The 25,324-nt window shown below is 35.1% G+C and overlaps 2 protein-coding genes across 12 annotated transcripts; both read right to left on the reverse strand.

The window, feature by feature from the left end:
- Positions 1-148: 148 nt before the first annotated feature.
- Positions 149-20,238, reverse strand: Gyc88e (Guanylyl cyclase at 88E). 11 transcript variants are annotated; one of them, XM_076433741.1, is made up of 13 exons: positions 18,717-20,238; positions 10,233-10,423; positions 9,283-9,496; positions 8,333-8,606; positions 7,649-7,772; positions 7,424-7,565; positions 6,759-6,885; positions 6,118-6,322; positions 5,391-5,537; positions 4,842-4,986; positions 4,366-4,593; positions 3,177-3,506; positions 149-1,778 (listed from the first exon to the last, which is right to left on the reverse strand). In XM_076433741.1, exons 2-13 carry the CDS (start codon positions 10,398-10,400, stop codon positions 1,396-1,398), a joined length of 2,487 nt encoding a protein of 828 aa, XP_076289856.1. In that variant the 5' UTR covers positions 10,401-10,423; positions 18,717-20,238; the 3' UTR covers positions 149-1,395. The 11 variants fall into 11 exon arrangements, with proteins under 11 accessions (XP_076289856.1, XP_076289851.1, XP_076289854.1 ...); XM_076433736.1 differs by having other exon boundaries at positions 10,233-10,426; XM_076433739.1 differs by having other exon boundaries at positions 17,341-20,238.
- Positions 20,239-20,629: 391 nt separating this feature from the next.
- On the reverse strand, positions 20,630-25,284 carry LOC143213691 (sugar transporter SWEET1). Its single transcript, XM_076433756.1, has 6 exons — positions 24,543-25,284; positions 23,586-23,663; positions 23,231-23,354; positions 21,069-21,224; positions 20,878-20,997; positions 20,630-20,805 (listed from the first exon to the last, which is right to left on the reverse strand). The coding sequence occupies exons 1-6, from the start codon at positions 24,617-24,619 to the stop codon at positions 20,698-20,700; spliced, it is 663 nt and encodes a 220-aa protein (XP_076289871.1). The 5' UTR covers positions 24,620-25,284; the 3' UTR covers positions 20,630-20,697.
- Positions 25,285-25,324: the final 40 nt, after the last annotated feature.

Below are 25,324 nucleotides of genomic sequence, written 5' to 3' on the forward strand. Positions count from 1 at the left end.
GAACGATGACGCGGATCAATTCTGACCCAGAGAAATATTACTTTCATATTCATGTAACATGAAAATTAAACACCCAACATGTTCGATAAACGCATGATTGACAGTTTTATATGGTATGGTATGGACATGATATTTGGTCCCCTCAGGGTTTCAAATTCATTTACCAATCCTCTCCTTTTTCCACTCTCACCATCGCCTTTTCAGCGGGACCTACTGTTTATGGTGGGTTCCGAACCACCTTTTGCCAACAACACGTGAAAAACACCCCGGGTGGGTCACTTTCCGGTTTTTGACCAGACGGTCACCCATCCTAGTGCCGGTCACGTTCCACGTTGTTTAACTTCGGTGATCTAACGAGAACCGGTGCTTTCAACGGGACTACGGTTGTTGGCGATTGACAGTTTTATATATATTTGTAATAAACCCAGATTTATGCACTATATATTTTTGCTTAAAATCACGATAATCCTCGATTACTTGACTATCTACTAGTTTTAATAAGTAACAATCAAATTTATTTTAGCATATGCTCAAAATTATATCCATTAAGTTCGACACATTATGATAAACATTATTTACCACAAATTCTTCATCTAATATTTAATTGTTTATGTAGTAGTTATTTCTTAACTATAACCACGTTTATTTTTATGCTCAAGTTAGATTCATAATGATCTTAACGATTACGTGACGGTGATAAAAATTACACAGTCTCATTTAAACAAACATAGATGACTTTGAAATTTCGATAAACGTGACCATGAGAAGAATGTTTGCTTCGCGATACCCGTTCCTTCAAAATTGATGTTTCCCTAACATTCTTTTTGCTAGATGAGAGATTCTGTAAATAAATCTTTGTTTTTTTTGACCGAACACACCCTTTAAAATTTCGTTATTGGCCCATCTAAAAAAGTAGTAAAAATCAAATTTTACTATTTTTCTTCGGAATTCCGACCAAATGCATTTTTTCAACATATTTTTTACACATCATTTACTAAACTAATTCTTCTAGCCTTACAGAGAAATTGAAGACGTTTGGTCCATTCATAAAAAAGTTATTCTGATTTGAAGTGTGTTGAATCAGTTATCCTCCTTACTGTATATGCGAAAAAAAGTTAAATTGACTCCATTTTATCAGGGTTGCTGGGTTGCATACCCCTTTACGTTAATGGATTGCTCTAACATTGTCTCGCGAAATATAACGTATTAGAAATCATGATCGCAATACTGTAAGCACATGGCCCGGATACAGAGATAAGATAAACCGAAGAAACGAGTGTTCGGTAACTCGACATTCACTGGCCGAGGTTTAATCGTGACGTGTCTGTTTCAAGAGTATCGACGGACTCGATTCGTCGGAACGATAAATCGAAAATAATAAATCTCAGTTGTCCATTAGGCAACGGTACAGCCGTTGTTCGGATGACGCGTCTTGCCGCTCTTCGACATACTGAACCTAGGACAACACTGATCCTGCTGCATCAACGATTGCGAATTATGGACAGCGAAAGTTTCTTTGCTCTTCTTGCAAGTCACGTTTTTCTCTCGTTTCGAAGCCGCAGCCGGAACTCTCTCCTCGAGGATCTCGTCCGAGGACGAGCTCGAACTCGCGTGCACGCTCACTTCCGGTTTCGCGTGCACCAGAACCGCTTGGTTCTCGGCACGAGGCGACAGACTGTCCCTGTGGTGTCGAAAATGTTCCTCCGTGTCGTTCATAAGAGAGTTTAGCATGTCCATGTTCCTGGTGATCACGGCGCCCATCGAATTCGATCTGCACTCTACAAACACAAAAAAAATATTTGATTTATCATTTGAGACCCCTCTACATACGGCCCTGATTGATATCAATCCTGATACTATTGCACATTTACCCAAATGTGCGTACAACAATCTTTTGAACCATTTTATTTTGTGCAAGATGATTAACCTTCAAAGATCGAAATGAATCTTTAATTTTTAAAAAATAAGGTTCGATCTCATAGGGGAAAGAAGCCTAATTTAAACCAGTGCCTAGGTGGAACCTAAATTATAAATGATAGTTAATTAGCACCACTACTGTAAGTATTTTTCTTGATATATGTATAATATGGAATAATTTCTAATCAATTAATGCTATCATTAACTCTTGAAATAGTTCTCCCTCTCAAAATACATGGTGACCAACCAAGGTGTATGTCGAAATTAGGTTACCCTCCCCTATGACCTCTATGGAATTTTTATGGAATGAAATGTTACCCCTAGAACATCTATATTATATTATACATCGAAATTCTGTAGAAACAAGTTACTTTCGAACGTTCGTTCGAAATGGCTTCAACACAGAACGTTTAAACCACGACTTCCCTACGTAAATATTGCAAATAAATAATAATAATGATCTAATGGACTCTTTTAATATTTAAAATCTTAGATGTACAAACCAGCAACATTTGCAGAAACAGATTACATATTTCGAACCTATTGAACATACAATAATTTAATATGGAAATTAATGGTCAATCTCTTTGAATAAAAATTAAGGACACCATTATATTGCTTGCGAAAAACAGTAAAACATTTCCCTCGTCCATTTTTTGTGAATCACAATAGTTTTCGAAAAAAAAACCGCTGGCTAGTGATGATGCGAACACCCTGGAAGCTAACAGTAGACTTACCAAAACACTGTTGCAAATTAAGAACTCGATTTGAATAAAAGAATGAAATACACGCTTGATAAATCAAGACAGAATTTCCAGCGGGGAAATTCAGATGAAATTCCTGCAAAAATGGGAAACATTCAGAAAATTCGTCATTTATTTTATGCTGCATCTATAATCTATTTCATAAGGATGATGTTACAGTATTTTATGTTCGACGTTACAATAATTCGGGGAACTAGAAAGAGTGGCAACGAGCGAATGAAATAGATGAAGTTATTGTCAATTCATTATAAACCGTCATCAAACGAACGGGAGTGTGGCTGCATGGAAATATGTTTCTTAAAAGAGTTTGTAAAAATTGAGAGATTAAGTTTCATTCGAACATGAATATTTCAGAAATTTGAAGAAGTCACTTCAGTCTTAATCCACGTTTAATGACGACGTCCGTTGTACGCATGGTGGCGCGTATAATAACTGAAAGGTTAAACTGCATGATTGATTTAATAGTAATCGTTGCTTGATAAATAACTGTCTCACCTCTCGTGTCAGGATTCTTTGTCGGCGAGTTGGCAACCGATCTCCGCGCGACATCTTGAAATGTTATTGGCGAATAGATTCTCCTTTCTTCGGGAAGGAACGACGCGTCCGGAGCTATCGGCGATGCTATCTTGGAGCCTCGTCTGGATAAAGTCTCTAAACTATTTTGAGTACTACACGTAGTCATGGCAGTGATACCAGCGAACGTTCCTGCCGGTAGTCTCTTTTCAATGGTTCTTGTATGCCATTGTGGCGGTTCTTGAATTGTGATGCCTTTCGTCGTCGACGACCTGTGCTCCCTCTTCTCCAGCCAGTAAGTTTTCATTGTACCTGAAATGTCAGTTAGCTATAATTGTTTATTATCTCACAAAAATCCTACAAACACTCGCTCACAAATCCTGCATAAATTCAACAAGGGAAAAGATCTAGCTCGGGGGTAATTTGATTGTTAAGGGATGCAATTCAACAATTTCCTAGTGATTCCTTCCTAAAAATGATGTAAAAATATTTCTTACATTATTAAATATATCGGTATCAATTGCTAAACATTTAGGTATTGCTCGAGGTATCATACCAATTTCAAATGTTTCATTTTCGAGTTAAAATAGCTCCGAATTTTCAATTGGTTACTGAAATTATTACGAAATTATTGATTACTGGTTACTGAATAGTTACGAAATAATTTATTTTTCAGGGGTAGTTTTCACAAATAATCCTGCATCTCGGAAACTAAACGAGACAAAATGTTGAGATTCATAATACACCCAAAAGTCATCGAGATCGGAGGGTAGGTAAATATTTTGCAGTTTCATCATAACTTTTTTGAAGTACTTAACAATGTTCGATCCATTCGACCATCTTAAAATTTTTATGAACAATAGTTACGTGATAGAAAATTATTCCTGAATTTTTCGAAGGTAAGAGGATTGCTTGCGATAACCACCCTTGAAAAATAAATTATTGAATGCTCTGCAGAGAAAACATAGAATGTATTGCTGTCAAATTGTCTTCTACCGTCACACTTCTTTTATTCCAATCGACCTACTGTTTACACAAATTGAATTTTGGGTTTTGTCTTCATGGATTCCAACGATTCAGACAGTTTCAATTTTTCCTAACTGTTCATCTTCGAATTGACAATAAACCAATTAATTAGAGAATCCTGTGTACCATCGTGTATCACTCTTACCTTTGCCTTTCACCTCTATTTCTCCCCGTTCCTTAACTTTGTAAGATGGCGACAGCAGTTCTCGCGTCGAATGCGATATATGAATTTGCATCGCCTGACTTGTTGCTTCCATTCGAGACGCCGTGTTCACTGAATCACCGAACAAGCAGTACCGAGGCATTTTCAAGCCGACAATTCCGGCGACGACAGCACCGCTATGAATTCCAACTCTTATTTGAAGATGGAGACCTGAAGAAAACAGATTTTTCGATATCTCGATTTGCTGAATTTTTATAAATGTTTAAAGTTGATTTGATTATAATAAAGTTGATTGAAAAAGAGGGGAATGTGTGAGCGCCGTTTGGCGCTCGACTGACGACACCGCCCAGGACTTCGATTGAAGAATTACTGAGCAGCAGTTTACATAATGTCACGATAATAACGCCAATTGAGCACAAGGAATGAATTTCGGACACGATGCGTTCTCGTAGTCGTACCTGTGGATCGATCCTTCAAGTCCGTTATTGCTTCAACCATGTCCAAAGCCATGTCACAAACACGATGTGCATGATCGATTTCCTTCACAGGTGCTCCAGACACGACCATATACGCGTCGCCGATCGTTTCAACCTGAAGGGAAAACTGCTTTTAAACTCACACTGGAACTATTTCAGAGAGCATATAATATATATACAACTTTTAAAAAATCATTCAAATGTACCTTATAAAATTGGAGGACACAGCCGTTAAAAGAACATTTTAATTTACTTAACATCGAAAAACGTGAAATCAAGTTGTAAGTTAAAGATTTTAAAAGTGTTCAGCTTTGATATATTAACAAAAGAAATTCGAGTAAAAATATTAGAAAACCTATCACTTACTATTACGTCTTGGTAAATCGTGCGTATTACAATGTCATCTCGGATTTGTAAACGATAATGCAATTATGAGAGAACTCTAAAATGAACTTCTACTTTATTGCATAAAGGAAAACAAGTTTATGGTATGAAGACAAATAAATGCTAACTCTAACTACCTAAGAATACCTTATACACCCGGTTCCGTTCAGTCAACGTGTCAAAAAGAGAATACATTGCGTTCAGCATAGACACGACCTCCATCGGTGTGATTCTACTGCAGATTTCGGTAAAAGTAACCACGTCCGAAAATAAAATCGATACACTGTCGAACATCTGAAACAATCGAGAGAGAAAGAAAATAAAAAGTTTAATCGTGTAGTAAACAATTCTGTACTTACAAAAAGAAAGTAGAAGTAAAGTTATACAGTTTAATTTAAGAAAATGCAATAAATCACGCAAGTGACTGGCTTTCACTTAAAATGACTATAAACGACTATGAATCATTTACATTTTACATCGTTTAGATCAGGGAGTTCTAACATGCGGCTCGCGAGGTCCACGCAGCTTCTTTCTCGCTTAGGTACTTCCCCCCACTCTTGACGCTTGAGAGAGGGTAATCGTATTCCTCTCAATTCCCCTGATCTGGCGATCCGAGACCTTGCGGTTTTCGGAGGGAAACAAGTCAGAACTCCCTGGTTCAATTGAATTAAATGGAATCTTCAATTTGAATTAAAATTCCAATAGCTATTTTAATTTTTCCTTTTTGTAAACCAGGTTGTCAAATGAATTTTTCAACCCTTAATGAGTGTTCATCAAAAGGCTTGTTTTAAAAGTTGGCATAAATACAACTTTCTTCTATCGATCAAAAGTGTCAATGACTTCCAATTAAAACTGTCGTATAAATTGTAGTCACCTCGCATGTATCTATCGGACTCTCCCCGTTTCTCAAGCGATCCGCCACTTGTTTCGGTATCATCTGATAAAGTAACTCGTCCGTTCGTTTCATTTCTTCGTCCAACTTTCTCATAGACTCCTCAAGCTTTTTACTCTTTAATTGTTCCTGATCCAATGCCAGTTTCAGTTCTACAGACTGTTGTGTACCAGCAAGCATCAGATCCCTGTAATGATCAATAATTTTCTGTGTTGCAAAATTAATATCTATTTAATTAAATATCTGTATTGACCTCTTACGGTATAATGTATTTTATTCGCGCACTTTGGATTAACAAATGGATCAACAGTCAGCCAGAAAGAAGCATTACTTTCCAATGAATTGTTTAAGCAAACGGACTTTTTTAAAATCTGCTTGAAAAATACTATTACCCTCCCTTTGAGCGCTGCTTTTACATATAAATTATGACAGAATCCCTTATCTGTGCATGCGTTCATCTATTGCATAGTTAACAAGAAAACCGTAAGAACAATAATAAGGTAATAATAGAATTTATTTACCATCCAGTGAAGTTACTATTTACTTTTAATTAGAGATACTGCAAGATACTGCAGTTTATATTGCAACCAACATTATTGTAACAACTGAAAAGTACACTATACCTGCTAAAGTCGTGCATGGAAAGATCATTTATATACAAGCCAGTTGCAATTAGAGCGTTTAAGTCTGGCATTACAGGAGTACCAAGATACATCATCATCTTCCAATTGTCCATGTATATCATTTGGCCTAAAGGAGCATGCTCAAATATTTATTCATTCTACTGAGGCTTTCGAATGGTGATATATTCCAGTATATTCTACTGTATTGTAATATATTCTAGTATATTCTACTATATTGTAATACAGTCTATTATATTTTACTGCAATATATGTATAATATTTTCTAGTATATTCTACTGCAGGTCTAGGCAACGCTGGCTCGCGGAACAGATATGGCTGCTTCTCTCCTTCTCTTGTCCGGCAAGACAGTCCCCACCACGTCCACTCAGACAGAGGAACAGCAGCAACATCTCTTCCGCGAGCCAGCGTCGCCCAGGCCTGTTCTACTGTATCCTAATATAATTATTTCAATATCTAAATTACTAAATTCTTCTGTATTCTACAAATTACTCAAAATTCAAATGTTGCATGAGAAAACAGGTTCAATTTGTAAAAAAGGGAGTGTAAAAAAGAAAAGAATACATAGAATAAAAAACTTCTAGATTGAAAGAAATGTCTTGATAGAAAATCGATGTTTTCAGGATGAAAATCCAGAGAAAATATACCTTTCAATCTTAAAGTTCTGTCATCTACAGAATCGAGCTCGTCACTCAATAAAATGTCATCCCTTTGACGATCAGATGGCCGCTCTGTTAGAATCGGTTCTACCGTTACCAACTCGAAGATGTTGTTCGTTCTGTTTAAAATCTGCAATAGTAACATTAGTTAGAATAATGAAACTTGGGAGTCAGGTTAATATAGATGATCAAAATTTTGTTGAATGCGCTTACCGAATGAAACTTAAACGCAATGAGTGGTCTGACAAGATCGAAGAATTTCGTGATCTTCTTACCAACAAGATCGGGCAATATTACCATCAGCGAATTCCCGATACTCCTTACAACCATGTCTGACCTGAAAATAGTAATCGATTTCCACATCGTGTAAACAAATTAATCGCAAGACTAATAATAAGATTGCAGAAGTTGAAAGAAATGCATATTTCGAGTAAATAGAATTTAATTAAGAAGTTACATCTCATTTTATTATGTATGTATTTTAGTTTGTCAATTTCCCGAAGATTTTTACAAACAACGAATACATAAAGTTCCGTAGTCTAGTAACAAAGAATAAGAATATTCAGAAGTGTAGAAGAGCAAAATAAGATTATTCAATTCTTGAGAATTTTGTAATAACTGTAGTAAGATAGTATAATAAGAACTGTAACTTAGCAGAAAACAATATCAGTATTAATTTTTTGCACTAAAAACTTAAATAAGAATCAAAATGAATGATCAAATCAGTAGACTTAGCTTTCAGTTTCAGCTTATTCGTAAGATTTTTCTAATTCCTTTTTGCATTGATAAATTCTTAGCCCATTTGCAACATTTAGCTTATTTACGATAGCAATCATCGTGTTTCACATACACGTGAATAGTGTGCGCTTAATACGAGAATAATCAAATTCAACCTACCCAAAAACAATGCAAAATGGAAATATTTCGAACAAGACAGAAGCTCCAATTGGCAGATGCTTCTCTTCGCGAGTCATCGCCAGAGAAGCTTGCGTGAAAGCTCTGTTATCAAAGGTGAGTTGGAAAGTCACGTGCACAGTGTCGAAAAGGATCTCCTCCCGCACGAGCTCGATCTGTAATTCCTTGTGATAAAAATGACGAGCTACTTCTCTTATCTGTCCCATCGTGTAATAAACGAAGCCGCGTCGCTTGCTCCTGTAATGAAGAGTTAAGCCTGGAATAGAGGGAAACAGATTGGTTACGAGATTTATTTGGCAATTCCTATATTTAGTATACCCTGTTATTTAGAAATTATTTACTTGTCGATTGGCTACACCGTTAATATTACAATTAGACTACGGAACTTCATTCGAGTTTACATTTTTACTTTAAAACAGACGTAAAATTTTACTTTATTCGCTAACGTATTTAGTGAACAGAAACGTGTAGTTTTTCACTTCGTCTTTTATAATTCTTCTAACAACGGAAAGTCATCGAACACGTAAATTAAAAAACTTATGAAACCTCGCACACAAGCAGAGTAAGTTATGCTTAATACAACCCTATTTTTTCGTACTATTTCGCGCATTAAAGGAGTGAAATCAGCCCTTGAAGAAATTTCAATATTTTCTTTTCCGTGAAATACAAATGATATTAAAAAAGAAATTGAAACGAATGTTACATGGTGTTATTGTGTCTATGTAACTGTGTCAAAGAACATTTTTTCACACAGTTTGATAGAAACTATAATACAGTGCAACTTTGTTTTAATACCGTTTGTTGTCCTTGAAATATTTCATGATTTCGTTTGACGATTTCACTGATTTCATCCAGAAAAACCACCGAAAATTAAACCGCTGAAAACCGCAATTATTTTGGCGCGAACCATACGTGACAACTTCGATATTTACCTTGGCGTGTTTCATTTTCGCATATAAACGAAGGAGCTCTCATCCTCGGATAGGAAAACTTGAGATATTCGTGCAAATTGTCCAACCCATTAAGGAAATCTCTTACGTGACGTCCGAGTACTGAAAGCACACGATCGTAACCGTACTGGCCAACGAATCCTACGAAGTGTACACCCAGTTGATCGAAAAATTCTTTCTCCGTTATGCCAAGTACCTGTGGTGTGAGTGAAGAATATACTCAATTGGACGGAAATAATACTAGCACTGGCAAGAAGCGCTTAATCTATCGAACTAAATAACTGCTACAAAAATTATTCATAGTGTAGGTAGCTGGATATACCAACTACACAAATGTTAACTAAATCTATGAACAACCGAATGTTGGAAGTTATATTTTAAGTTATATTGCCATAAACATTAACATTTTGTTTCTATACAGTGAATGAACAATTACTTATATATTTCTTCCTTCATATATTTTAAATGAATCACTTAAAAGAAAAAATATTTTATTTCGAAACTGGGGTGCCAATGTGGATGAACACTTAACACTAAACCCACCACTGCCGGTCAAATGACTGGTTTTATATTTTCCATTTCACAATTATTGAAATTATGAAGTTGCTTGCATGAAAATTGATTCGATAAATTGATTGATTGTAATAAAAGTTGAACAAAATCTAAATAAATAGAGCCTTGTCATTTTTACAAGGTAAAACATTTTAATCGTTTTCAGTGCTCGGTAGGCTTATTGTTAAGCTGCATGTCTGTTGAAATTAGTATTTGCGAAACATTATTTTCTGAGTGCTACAGTTTTCTTTGTCGATGTTTCTTTCGACAGCCATCCCGAGCCTTCGTCTTATATCGAAAGAAAACTGTTTTTCTCTACATACAGACTTATACATTGAGACAGCTGTTTGTTTAATAATACAATTCCACGTAAATCATACCTGAATTGCCTTCTTCGCTAATCTCGGTATTAGATTCTCAGGATAAACCTGATGAACACTAAAGCTTGGTTGATCGACGGCAGCCTGTCGTCGAATCTCTTCCCATCTATCTTCTCCGTACACTTGCCGAATATACTCGGACATGTTCTCTAATATTAGGCCGTACATCTTTGCTAATTTTCACTCGCTCTCTGCTGGAAAATTTTTTTTCATTTTAATACGTCGGACACCTACCACTGTACGCGGTGTAATAACGCGATCTTATATCCTCGGTTTGGTGGAAATCTATGTAAGAAAACTACCGCAAAAGTAATTTCAAAGAGAAAAGGTCAACATTTTTTTTTTATTGCATCTTATTGTACTCACACAATATGTTTTGCAATATGTTGCATTTTGTATGTGGATATTACAATTCTTTCTTATGTGGATATTCTCCTGTTACAATTCTTAACAATACTTGTTAATATGTATTTCTAACCTGATCCCATCCCTACTTGTGAGTGATCAAACCCTCCCTTAAATCAGTAACTAATTCACTAATTCTGCACGTTATGAAAAAACAAACATATTTATTTTAGTATTAATATTTTCTTAATATTCTCTGTATATTCCACACTGAAAATATGAATAATTACAATGACAAACATTTTGTTTATAGGATAATTCTTGCAAGGGGTAGTGGAGGTCGATCGCTACCATAGTTATTGGGATATGATTAAGAAATTAAGTATTAGATGATTGCATAAGTTCGTGCCCGATTTGAAAATAAAATTCAATGGTTAAATTTTAAAGAATACAGCTTTATTAATCAGTTATATAGTCACCATTCTTTTCTAATTGTAGAAGTTTGCGACATTTATGAAAATCGGGCACGAACTTATGCAATTATTTGATATATCAATGAATTTTCTGGGTTAATCATCTTTATCGGACATGTGTCTGCTTATTTTTGCTCTAGATTCACCAGAAAAAGTTCAACTAAAATCGACGATCCCGCCACTGCGATCTTTCCTTGTATGATTATTTTTCGCGTGACGGCAGAATCTATTTTTTTCTTCTTTTTTGTGTAAAAATAACGCTGCAACGAGACGCAGCAATGGTAAGCGATTTATTCCAGTTCGTGATGTCTCGTCGGCAATATTATAAAGATTCTTTACCATAACCGACGAAAATAACTCAAGATCATGGAGCCCCCGAGGAACAATCTTTGCGGAGCGTGACGTTAAGACCGCGGACGATTTCGACCACTTTCGGATGCTCCTCGCGTTTTTTATTATGATGAACACTGACCCCGAACCCTGAAAGGACGAGGTCTGGCCGACGTTTTTGCTTGAATTGAAATCAACCATCCACATAAGTAAGTGCACGGTTATTATTAGACCGTTCACAATTTCACTCACGCGTGCACCTTCGCCGATGGACACGCACGCCTAGATTCGCCGCCGAATGAGAAACGAGACTCTTCTTTGTGAATGATTCTTTCTTTATTATTACCCGATCGTCTCAGAAATTCATACTGCCCACAATCCACAGTGGTCGACGCAATGCTAATAAGTCCAATGGTTTTTAATATTACCGATCATTTTTCGAAATATATAAATTTATTGTTAAATTTAGAATAAAATAGAAAATACTTGTACATTTTTTCAGCGCGCCATTTGCCGAATGCTCGTTTGATTAATGTAATTCTTGCAAGTTCTGTTTAATAGACTAAGACCTCCAAAAAGTTTTTTGAAATATTCACAATTTCTTTCAATTTTTCATGTTGTGTTTATCATTTTTAACTTTTAAAAGAAGTACCAAAAGTAAATACACGAGCATCATATCAAATTTTGAATCTGAATAAAAAGTAACAATTAAATGTTACTTTTACTATTTATATTTACAACAAGAATTGATTTTGATTAAAAAGTACCTCGTAATGCAAGAAATTTTTTTCTTCGTTTTCCTATGTGATCATTTTGATTTTTCTCCCATTTCCAATAAATTGAAAATAGAAGCATGCCGATATTTTTTGGAGCCGCTGTTGCAACATTGCAGTTTCCTATCTGATCATTGTGATTTTTCTCCCATTTCCAATAAATTGAAAATAGGAGCGTGCCAATATTTTTTGGAGCCTCTGTTGCAATATCGCAATCCACCGTGAGTGGTGATCTGCAGTTTGGAGAACCGTAGGCCGGAGATCTCACAGATCCAGCCCGAAGTCTCACAACGGTGCTCGTTAGAGCAAAATCATTAATAGGGAGGGTGTTTATTTCAGGATATTTTTCTAGTGACTCCACGGTCATCCGCCTAGTCGATCTTATAAATAGAAGTCGCAGATGCGGCCGCGAGATATGTGTGCACACGAATGCAACCGATCATTCGAAATTTTCCGGGAAAAGAGAGTCGCCGACTGGAGGAGTATCGATGATAGCAATTAAAGAATTCGCGTGACTCCGCAATAATGCTCTGGTACCACAAACTAGCAACGAAACGCAAATGTCAACCATTTTCTTTTTCATCTCGTGTTTGGTATAAAATTGCTCAGAATATAAATATAACATTGAATACAATTTAATTGAATGATTGCATTTTTAATAAGTGATTAATAAGGGTTAAGTTACAAGTTTGTCACACTGCTTTTATAATTCTCCTAACAAGGAAAGTTTCGAACCCGTAAATTCAAGAAATTATGAAACTTTGCACACAAGCAGAGTTAGTTACGTCTAGACTGCGGATCTTTATGCATTTATGGAGAAACTGATTGGGTAAAATATAAAACAGTAAGAGATTTAAAAAATTCAAGAATGTTGCAATGTTGCTTTTAATTTAACACGGTCATTAAGGGATGAAATCAATTTTTATGTTATTCCTGCTTCCGCAATCAATGCAAAACATTTTATTTTGCGGTCTAGTTATGTCTAATGCAACCCTATTTGTTTTTCGTACTACTTCTTGCATTAAAGGGGTGAAATCAGCCCTTGAAAAAATTCCCCAAACGGGAGACATCAGTCTTCAACGGATTGTTAACTTCATCCCCTACAATATCGTGTGTGACTCTTGATGAAAATTCAGAACAAAGTCTAATAAATATATGTATGCTACTAGATTCCTTTAAACCGAAATAAAATTCTACTTTGGTTTAGTTAATGTACAGCTACTGGAGAATATATCGCTGCTCCGGAAGTATAATGACGCAACTGTAAAAATGCATTTACTACATGATTGTAAATCGACATAATTGTACTTACAAAATTTTCACAATGTCTATAAATTATTCCCATAGAAGAATTAAACCGAATCTATAGGCCATTCTATTAAGGCAAATTGGAATTATTTTTCTTTTGCCTGTCCCGTAAAATTTCAATTTCTGCAGTTGTGTCATTATACTTCCGGATTATATAAAGTTTCTCCTTTTTTAGGAAATTACACGAACTACGAAAAAGTTCTAATCACTGAAACCGTAAAATAAGTCGAAGAGCGAGAGGTTAATATTGCGAGCAGTTTCCGCTTTGCGTCCTAATCTGAATTCGTGATAATCGCACGAATTTTTCTGCATTTTGACAGACAAACCGAATGATATAAACAATTACGCGAAAATAAAACATAAATCGAAACTTCGCACTCTTTTCATTGGAATGAATGTAACGAGATGAAACGTCGCTTCGGAAAAACCCCTGAAGTTTGAGCAGACGACAACCACAATTATTTCTGCACCAAGCCAACAGCATTGAACGAATACATGCGGTCGATATGATAAAGAAAAACGCAAGGATTTAGCGATATCTAATGACTACCGGTTAGTAGAACAACTCACAGAACAATTCGCCAAGAATACCACTTCACTTGCGTCACTGTGGAATCAGCGTCCGGAAAGACGCACCGGTGCGCTCCCGCGCACAAAAACGAATCCTCGGGTACACGAGGAAAATCTCGGGGAGGCCTCCAAGGCAGATAGACAAACAGACAGACACGAAAAGGAATCAGCGTTATAGTACTGAGTTACACATTTCGCAAAAGCGCCGAATCACGTGTCCTGCGGGGCAGCGCAGTGTGTGGAATAGTCGGACAAGCAGGATCTCCCCCTTTTTCCGTCTTATCCTGCTCATCCCCCGTACCCTGCCGTGATCCATCCCTCCCTTCTGCCTTGCCGACTCTGTCAGACCCATTTACAGAGACGTCAGAATGTCAGAAGTCGCCGATGTCAGTGACTTTTCGATACACCGTCGCTGCTTCCGGGCAACTAAACGGTCATCCAAAAAAAAAGCACACGTTTCGCTTTTACTGTTTGGAGCTTTTTCGTGCTGTTGTTTATTTTGTTTTCTTGTTAAAAGCATCGTCTATTACTAGACTGCGGATCTTTACGCGAAATAAACATTTTCTACCTGAATCGCAATAATCTGAAGTGAAGTAGAAATAGAATGAATAGAATTCTAATGTTTTTACTGTTTTAAATTACACCTACCCATTTTGGTTTTCATTTCTCAGATCCGCTGTCTGGTGATTATTCATCTTGACAAATGCAATGATAAAATTTCTCATCTGCCTATCATTATAATGCCTATCATTATTTTCATCGTTGGAAATATTCGTGCATCATATTTGTCATGCTACTCAATTTTCTTTACGATTTTCATACAAAGATAGATTATTTTGCATTGTGCAAACAGGCCATAGAATCCATTTTATTCACAGTTCTCTAAAATATCGTGAGCTTTCACACCACATTCGTCTTAGTAATATTAGTTTTTAATGTACGTCTGCTCCCTAAAAGCCACCAATTTTGGAAATGTATATGAGAGCACAGAATTGAAGGACAGAACATGAAAAGAAAACTTTCGTCATATGAAAGTTTTCTCGAAATGTGTTTCAAACAAGCCGGTGGCATCTGTTACAGCTGTATATGTACAATAGCTTCAATCAAAACTACAGCACAGAGATCTGGATACGGGGTAGTCATGACCCAGATTGTGGAGACGTAACGAAGTGTGTTTGTTGCATTAATTTGTATGAATCCTTCAGATATATTTCTTTTACGACAGACAAATTGTTCTGTGACACGATAATTCTTTCTCCTTTGTTACATTAAAAGACGTTAAACTTTGTCGTATCAATAGAACACATTCGCATTGGTGTTCCAAATTCTTTTAATAAATCTACATTATTAAAACATATATAAAAGGTTGAAATCATAAAACGATTGTAAAATAATTAGTAATGATATTGCTGCTACTTTCATTAATTATTAACAGTTTAATCAAACTGTCTTCAAGTAGGTAATTATTTTCTAGGTAATGATTTTGATGAGCTTAAAATATGTCATTAGGGTCCCCCATTCTAAACAACTTTTGTCCATACACATTTATCCGGGCTAATCGCTAATATACATAATTACCTCTAATTACTCGAAACAAGTAATTCGATTTAGCCAATATTTTCTAATACAAGCCAAACAATTACATCACGTGCACAATAAAATTTGGAAAATGGAGCTTAAAAACTGCGCGTAATAAATTATTAGCATTTATGGAATAATTATCAGCGTGAAAAAGTAATAGATAAGATAATAATACTTTTTAGCTCGGCTAAAAATTATATAAATTTCACAATTATATTTTTCAGCTGAATGTGCATGCCTGTTGCTCCATTTAATAATAAACTCCTTCATTTCCGTTTGTAAATTCAAAGTAACATATTTTACGCGTTTCCCTTTAACATTTTTTAATTTTCCAAAGGTCCGGAGTTAAATATGATTCATTTCTAATAAGATCCTTTAAGGGACACGTGTTGCAGCCATCTGACCAACTCGTGCGACCTCGTCGTTATTGGATACGGTTATAATTGTCCTAGTATACTTAATGAACGTTCAAGCAAATTACACGACATCGAAATGCTCCCTGTATTGTGCTCTAAATTGATATTAAGCCCGATGGGGGAGGACTGTCGTTTCTGGATGAGCGTGTGCCATGTGAACGCAAAGGAAAATGTCCGCTTTTCGTATCGTACACAATTTATAAAGTGGTCTTAGCGTAGCATTCGAAAAATTAGAATTTCATAATGAAAAGAATGCTGGCTCTAAATACTTAAATTTATTGTAATTGGTATGTAATATACAGTGGATCCAAAACATATTTAAATATTTCCAATTCTCGAAAAATTATCGATATTTAAATTATGATAATTTCGTGAAAACAAATAGTTCAATCGATAAGTCTCAACTAATTTTAAAGCTTGAAGCCTCTACGTTCACAAAACAGTGTTCATTTTCCCCTAAGATACTATTGAAATCTCTGCAAAAACTTCCGAAAATTTTTCTCGACTCTTTACAACGACTCTTTAAAAAATGATGTACGATTTAAAAGTAAGAAAGTTTATAATACAAAAATAATTGTATATACACACGAGATATGTATATGTATAATTAATTTTTTTCTAATTATCAACTTTAAACAGTTTTTCCAAAAGTTTCATTTTCGATTAATGCTCAAAATGCAAATTCAACCTAGCTTTATTTAAGAAAACAAATTGTGTAATAAATATAGAACAGTAATAAAACTTTAAAGAAGAAATTATGAAGTTGTTTACATATGTTCGCGTTATTTAACAATATTACACGTACACATTGTGAAAGAAACTTTTGGAGCAGCCTAATATAAAGATATCATTACGTTATATAATTAAAGCAGCAATAATATCAATTAATTTTATTAAAATATAAAAGAGGGAGAGAAGAGGCATTTTAATCTCGAAAGGAAATTCATGAACATAGTCACATCGATTTTTGCATGATGATATTTATCTTTCCGATGATAAGAATCACGTAGACGGGTATTAATCATCATTATCATTAAAATTGCGTTTTTGTTTAGAAAAGGCTCTCCAAAGATTAGAAGTCAACGACGGAACCGATCAGAAAAGAAAATGTTTATCTTTTCGACAGCCTCCTTCCATCACGTAACCAATTAGGGAGCACGTGTATGCAAGATCACCGACACTTGGAGATATCCGATATTTGCCAGATCATGTAGACGCCCGCGTAGCATCATGAAAAATACGATTGTCGAAGCGGCGAGGCTTCTACAGTTTTATTGTGACGATTCATCCCGAAGAATTCTACCATACGAACCGTCGAGTGATCCACGTGACGCAGAAGTTCAGGGGATGCAGCAGGTGTTGGAACCAGTCCACCTCCACACAAGAAAACCACGTTCACGTTAACCAGCTATTTCCCTATGTGTGAACATGAACAACCAACCGGGGCGCATACTCGAGATCAATCGCACAGAAAATCCTGCGCAAACGCAAATTTCCACGATGCCACATGAACATGCGACTTTCCTCGTTCAGATCGGACTCGTTTTTCTATAGAACCCCATGTTTCACTTTATAATAAACGTGACGTAATTGAATCATCCTATATGTATAACGAACCCGGAGTCGATTATGAATCCGCAAAGACTCGATACAGCCTAATGCTGATTCACTTGAAAGATACAAGCTAAACAACTTTTTAATACGACTCATCGTATGTTTAAACTATTGCAAATGTGAATTTATAAACAAATTTACGACATTCAGTGATTGTTATTTCGAAAACAAACGCATGTGAAAGATGAAAGAAATATCAGCCATCGCCCTTTTTTAATATTAGACAAACCGAGACTATCGGCTCAGTGGAAGCAACAATAACAACCAAATTAGTTGTTACAGCTATCTACAACGTATTCAATAAATCATTTGTTATCCGAAGAAGGATTGAATTAATTAATATTTGATTGACAGTCGCCGCAGAATAGAATTTCGATATTCAATCAGTTAATTAAAGTTCGTGGTTGCGAGCGACACAATATACTTCGAAAGATGACATTTTGCAATACAAAATAAAAGATAACCGATGATATATCCTTGGAATAGATGAAAATTATTTATTTCTAGACTGTGGATTTTTATGCAAAATAAAAATTGTCTGCATCAGTTGCAAGTTGTTCTCTCAATAATTTTATCGAGTGGAAAATAATGCACAATAATAGTTTTCTATTTTTTGAATGTTCTTATCTATACATTTTTGTCATAAATGTATAAAACCGACGGTCTAAAACATAAATGACTTACTACTAGACAGCGGATTTTGTGCATTTATGACAAAAATGAGTAGGTGTGATTTAAAACATCAAACGAATTTAAAAATACTTTTATATATTATTTTCAACCCATTCAACATACTAAGAGAGAAAATAAATTTCTATGTTACTCCGGTTTGTTGTAATTCAAGTAGAAAAATTTTATTTTGCATAAAGATCCGCTGTCTCCTTATTACATAAATGTACTTCAGATTTCATCCCGCTGATGGTAATATGCCCAGCAATACTTTCAGAATTAATCGAACGTATAGTTTCTCTTATTGAACTCTTATCCGAGCGAAGCAGAACACGCGAAACTCGAGGAGCAATCTGCAAGCGAATTCTACCGTTCCATTGGAGAAAATTAGAGGAGCACACTTACCTCATCCCACCTCACAGTGCATTCTCCTTTTACCCACTCGAACGTCCACGTTCTTGGAGAAATGATATTATCCTAGACACTAGAGTGAAGCGTTGTATCTTTTATTTGAACGGTCACCAGACGAACGTCCACTGCATTACGTTTCTACATTTATCATTATTAGAAACATTGTCAGTGAAAATTATATGGAAAGAAGACACTACGAGCTGTGTCCTATCACAAATAACTTGAACGACCCTCGCAGTGTCGGACGCGGCGAGTGTATTCGACAATTTGATTGTAAGAAGAACACGACTTTATTGTAACAGCAATTACTTCGGATATTTCCTGAATGAACCTGAACTAGATCGGCGTGTCCCTTTCGCGTCTATTACAAGCGAAATTATGACAAACGATTGACGAGAGACCATAGAACTACCGGTGTCCGGCGAACAATCGGACACGTTACTTACTGACCACGATACGAGACACCACTGTCTACATGGAAGGTCACCGTTTCCTGCTATTAGCCAGCAAACTCGATCGGAAAGTCAAGCGATGATGTACGTCGCTCATATAATAAGCCGATATACCAAGCGCGACTACCAACGAGCCGTCGTAGACGTAAATCGCGACGGAAGGCGAGTGGAGTCGTCGGAAGGATTACATTTGCATGCAGCGTAACGCGGTCCTGTAGAAAGTGAAATGGTAATCACATCGGTTTAGTCTCGCGACAGAAGCGGCTTCAACGAGCCACGTACGACTACGTCAATCATTCAAAACTATCCCGAGCTTATTATTAGACACACAATTCGATTTGCATAATGAATACTTCAATAACTGCCGCTTCTGTATTCGACCAATGATCGTATCAACTGCCAAGATGAAATAATTGAACTTATCTTCGCATCAGCGATGGACAGCGTCGAATATTTTTGTAATTGAAATACGTATAAAATACTTTGTTTTGATTGAATGCACAAACTAGTTGACGAATACCTCGGTATTTTCTATTTAATCATGTTCCGGAATGTGAAATACTTCTGTAATTTGTTTGTATTTATAATACAATAACGTTTAGGGCCATTCACTGATGGATTTATCTTTCTTTTTTATATATATATATATTCAAAGACACGTCTTCTGGACACGTTAATCTCTTTAATCTAATTAATTCTAATACTTAACGAACCGTTGAATATACATAGATTTAAAAATAGATTAGTGAGAATTTAATTCTCTGATCCTAGATTGATTCCAAAAATATATGGCTGTTTTAGATACAAAATATACTCTAAAAGTGAATATATACATATATGCAGTATCATTTAAAAAGGATCAAATAATTAAAGTTAAATATCATACTAAAAGTATAGGAACTATTACATTAGTGCCATACTGCAAAATACATAAGTAACCTTTCCTAATACATATAAGTAACAATTTAGTAAACCTTTACGTAAACCGCTGACGTCTAATTATTTCTTTCAGAAATACAATTAATAATAGATCGTTGCTTTTCTCTTAAATCTGAGTTTTGTGTCGTATCGACTTCTAGATCATTAGCGACATGTTCAATGTTATTGTAAGCAAATCTGACTGTATATCTATTAATTGAGAAAATTTTGCAAAACCAGCTTTAAAGAAATAATTGAATTGACTGCTACTTGTGAACAAACAACAAATACTAATATTTGTACTCATGAATTATCGCAATTTTTAATGTTCATTAAAACATATATATATATTTAACCCTTTGAAATTTCTTGCTCCACTTCGGTATCACGAATGCCCCTAAATAGGCTTTTCAAAGCCTATTTTAAAGTTTAAACCTATGGTGTAAAGCTTATAAAATCAGGTGAGAAATCAGATTTCAGGTTTCAAGTCCAAATTGGATTGGAGAGGGTTAATTTGGATATAAAATGCTCGAAGTCTCCTATAACAAAAGTTATAATAATAAATTTAGATGAAATAAAATATTCATTAGCGGCGCTTTACTTTCTTAGTCCATCTTTTCTTGACCAATGGCTTTTCCTTTCGATTTTGACGGGAATATTACGAACAATGACAATTGTATCGCGGAAAGGAGGAAACCGACGACGTTCTGGAACTGTTAAAACATAAAGTATTAATGTCTGCTCAATAAATGAGGATCTATTTGCATAACCAACTGTTTACTTACGATGACAAACATGTTGTTAATTATAATACCATATAATAGCCATTGGAAAGTAACAAGTGTTCCCATAAAAATAAGAGGGAATGGAAGCATGTCTGTATTTTTCGTCTTTATTATCTCTCCCTAATTGAAAAATAATAATAAGAATTATTGAGAATTATATGTATATAATACGGAAAACTTTGAAAACTTACAAGATGGAACAGTGGAGATGCGATTAAAAGTAGCAATAATATCGTCACGATTAATCCGAAGCGGTATTCGATCTTCTCAGGATTCTCCATTTGAGCGTATGCAAGGAAGACCGCAACAAGGGCTGTAAGCTTGCCTAACGAGGCAAGTATATCCTTCTAAAAATGTGCAAGATTTCAGGTAAAATCAAGGAACTAACAATATGTGTGTCTTAGACTACACGTGGCCATTCTATTAAGAGAATGATTTTATAAGATGTAATAAAAAGAGATTGAAAACGTTAAAACTACAAATAAGAATTCGTTTTCAAATTATTATTGTCTGTTTTCAGAGAAAACGACATAAGCTACGTCGCTGATCATAATAATTGTCCAACCAGCTCCAATAATTTTTTCATACTATGCAAATTACTAACAATTTTTTGTAAACATTATCATTTTAGTTTAAAAACTAATTTCATGCTAATGAAATATTTCATGACGTTTCAAATGACTATGAATAGTATTTACTGATAGCGAACTAACGACATGCTGACCACAAAAGAACATAGATAAAGAAAATTTCAGTATCATGAATGCAAGTAAGCAAGTTTCTTGTGTTGCGTTATTAGGCATAGTCACTTTCAACGAATATGTAATTGTAAAGTAGAACATGAGCTCTTATAGTAATTGATATACCAAAAATAGATTGACCACTTGTGTTTACAACTTGAACACTATGAATGAGTATTTGTATTACATATGTACCTCGTGTAATATGAAAACTAGACTGCGGATCTTTATGCAAAATAAAAAATGTTTGCATTGATTGCAAGACACAGGAGTGAAATAAAAATTTCTTTCTTCTTTTAATTACTTGATTATGCTGTAACCAATACGTTGATGTCTTCAAATCTTTTTAATGCGTTTACTGCTTTAAATTGTGCTTATCCATTTTTGTCATAAATGCATAAAATCCGCAGTCTAATGATAACTATGCACTATGTAAGAAGGCTCAATAAGGCGCAATAGTATCGTGTCGATTTATACAATCCAGTCAGACACGGAACATTTCCGTTCAGTATAATAATACTTTTTTTCGAATTAATCGAATAGTCTAAACACCTATATTCAAATACATTAAAGAATGTTTGTCTGATCAGTGCTGAACGGAAATATTCCGTGTCTGTGCGGATAGCATAAACTGACCTTCATTCGAATGATCGCTCGCGCGGAACTCGTGGTTGGCGTTGCATTGTGGTCGCGATTTACGAAAAGATAACGCAACGCGCCAATCGATAGAAACATGCATGCTGGCTAGACATATGATTGATCACTGCATGCACTCTCACACTCAGTCATCTACATAATGGCATAAAGATGCTTACATTTATCCATGTTTACAGTATTCTCTCCGTAACTGTGAAAATTCCATAACAGATTTTCGTGTCTCTACTATAAATATGGAGTCCGAAACTTCAATCACTTGCTGCACAAGTAATCATAATCGTAATTATATCATGCTTGGTATCATTTTAATCAGAGAAATTAGAAACGTTGCAATCTTTTGCTTTGCTTGCATTGGTATAGTATAAGTTTCTTCGATACTCGACACCTCGCTGTGCTGGCATGGTCACTGGATCCAAGGGAGACCCCCTAGAGGTAGAGATACCATTTTAATAGTGACTTAAAGATCTTTTTCAAAATTACGGAGAGATACGAGAATACTAAATTAGTTAAACGACATCGCTTGACAAAAGTAACTATTCAATGAAGATTCAGATTTCCTGAAGAAAATGCAAGATTACTAAATAATTAACTTTGTATTTAACGCTAAACCTTCCAAGCACAAAACATATAAAAGTGGAATGCCTTATACAAATGAGAAGTATGGATTCACTTAAACTTTGCATGGTTTTCATTACAATATGTGCTTAACATGTTCCGTGCAACGTATACCACTGGTGGTACACATTAAACATGATCTTCAGGCCACAAAAAAAGCTTGGCACGGAGCTTGTTAAATAAAGAAGTCAACTCGATCATTTCCTATGAAAGTGTTTTTATAATTTCGATAATTCTGAAATAGAAAACTGGTCATTTGGTTGTGGTAGGTTTAGCGTTAAAGAAAGCGATAAAGCCTGAATGAACAACATGCATATTATGGTTTAAAAGAAGATGCATACCGTTTGAGGTGCATAATAGTAGTACACAGCCATATATGCTACATTTGTGAGTAATCCAAAAACGTTAACATTAACCATTGCAGGATCTCTCAAAATAAATGCATATTGAAGCATCAAAGTGGACCTACAAAAAATATTTAATTCACTATACATACTCAGTAGCCTAATGTACTATGTATATTGGGGAGTTGTGTACTACAGTTATATGTGTAAGTACTTATAGCTCCGTTATTGTAAAAATAACTGACAACTTATCAGTTACATCAACTGATTGTTATCAATTACTTCACTAGTACAGCACAGTTAGTCTTTCCGAAATTATAATACATCACAAAACAGAATGTTTTACACTTACATTCCTATACCTCCCATGAAAGGCATTGGATCAAAACCCTTTGATGATCCTTTTTGGTAAATATCCTTGCATATTAATCTATAATTAAATCATAAGAAAAGTTAATTCATTACTATAGATAGTTTCCAATAATAGAAACAAAAGTATAAATCTCAAAAGATATATAATTTTATTCTTGCTCTAAAAATCGTAAAAGCAAAATTCAAAATAAATTTCTCTCATCATTGACAGATTTGAAGAAAATAATGTAAAAAAAGTAGAATACCTTCTTATCTTTATCTTATATCATTAAACACACATGGTTGATAATCTGTGATCAGATCTGATTATTCTATGACTTGTCAATTTATAATTTGACCAATGATTTAACTCTCATACATTTATAATGTAATATATTAATTTAAAAGAATTAATTTCCAGTAAAATGTATTTTATTCCACAAATAAAATAAACTGAATTCAAAAGAACAATGCAAAATTAACATTAACTCAAGAAAATTTAAATATTACTCAATTTTTTAATAAGTACACAGTGTGTCTACTTCGCTAAACTTGCCGAAATATAAAATTACAAAAGTTATTTCGTATAAAGAGGAGCATACTTTGATACAAATACTATTTTTATGAATGAAGTAGTGAAGCAGATTTTAAGATCACGTTGATTTTTTAAAAAATAGGACACTATATTCTTCTATTCGAATTTTCAAGCAAATTTATCGGAGTACTATACGATGATGTTCGCGGAAGGTTCTAAAATAATTAAAAGCTAAGAAAATGTTGCAAAACTTACAGAAGTTATGGGATAAAAAATAGCATACCCTAAACTGTATAATTTATACGCAACAATTTTCAGATTTCTACTTATTTATATTGCAATATCGCGGTATTACGTATATGTGACAGAAAATTTATCATTCATCGAAAATATAACTAATTATTTAAAAGTAAACAAACTTACGTTCCGGCTAACATCTGCCCCATAGTGCTAACCGAGGCACAAGTTCCCACAACATCCTTGTAATCCTCCAGACCCATTGTGTTCTGTCAACTGTTCTGCTGTACACCTGCACCAACCTGCACTATTACTGCGATTGCGAATCACTTCGTCACACCACGAGCCACAAAGTGTGCGGCACGTTCGCGGCATAAATGAGAAGACTTGAAGAGCAAAAGAATGTCGAGAGTATAGTGCATGTAGTTATGTATGTAGTTACGCAATGCGTAAGTATGAATGTGCACTGATGTGCACCACAGAGAATGCCTATGTCACTGATATATTGTGGCTACAATGTCTACCGTGTCGCCCCGTTGTGTCATAAAAATATACTGTATGTTTACCAACGACAGGTTCTATTTGATTCCTGTTTTAGGGAACCATTACCGACGATCGATACTAATAGCTTCTCGTCGTGGATCTATGTAGTCGTGGAGACGCTCACTACGTACCAACATGGCGGGGCCCTTACCTGTCAAAAACGGTGAAAATCGCTAAACGTTAAAAACGTATCACTTTTGAACTACTGAATTCCTAGGATTGACACTTGGGTCTTCGGAATTTTCTCGTTAAAATCTACGGGATTATATAAAGAAAAATTCGAAATGTGTGGTCCCCTAAACCGAACAGCTCTCAAGTAAATAAACTTTATTTCTATTGCACGATGAAACACAAATTCAATTAAATTCAATGGATCAACCGTCAAACAATAAATTTGAATCAATACATCATTCAAGTTGAACGTA

This window comes from Lasioglossum baleicum, chromosome 11 (assembly GCF_051020765.1).
Source record: "Lasioglossum baleicum chromosome 11, iyLasBale1, whole genome shotgun sequence".
NCBI classification, from domain to species: domain Eukaryota; kingdom Metazoa; phylum Arthropoda; class Insecta; order Hymenoptera; family Halictidae; genus Lasioglossum; species Lasioglossum baleicum.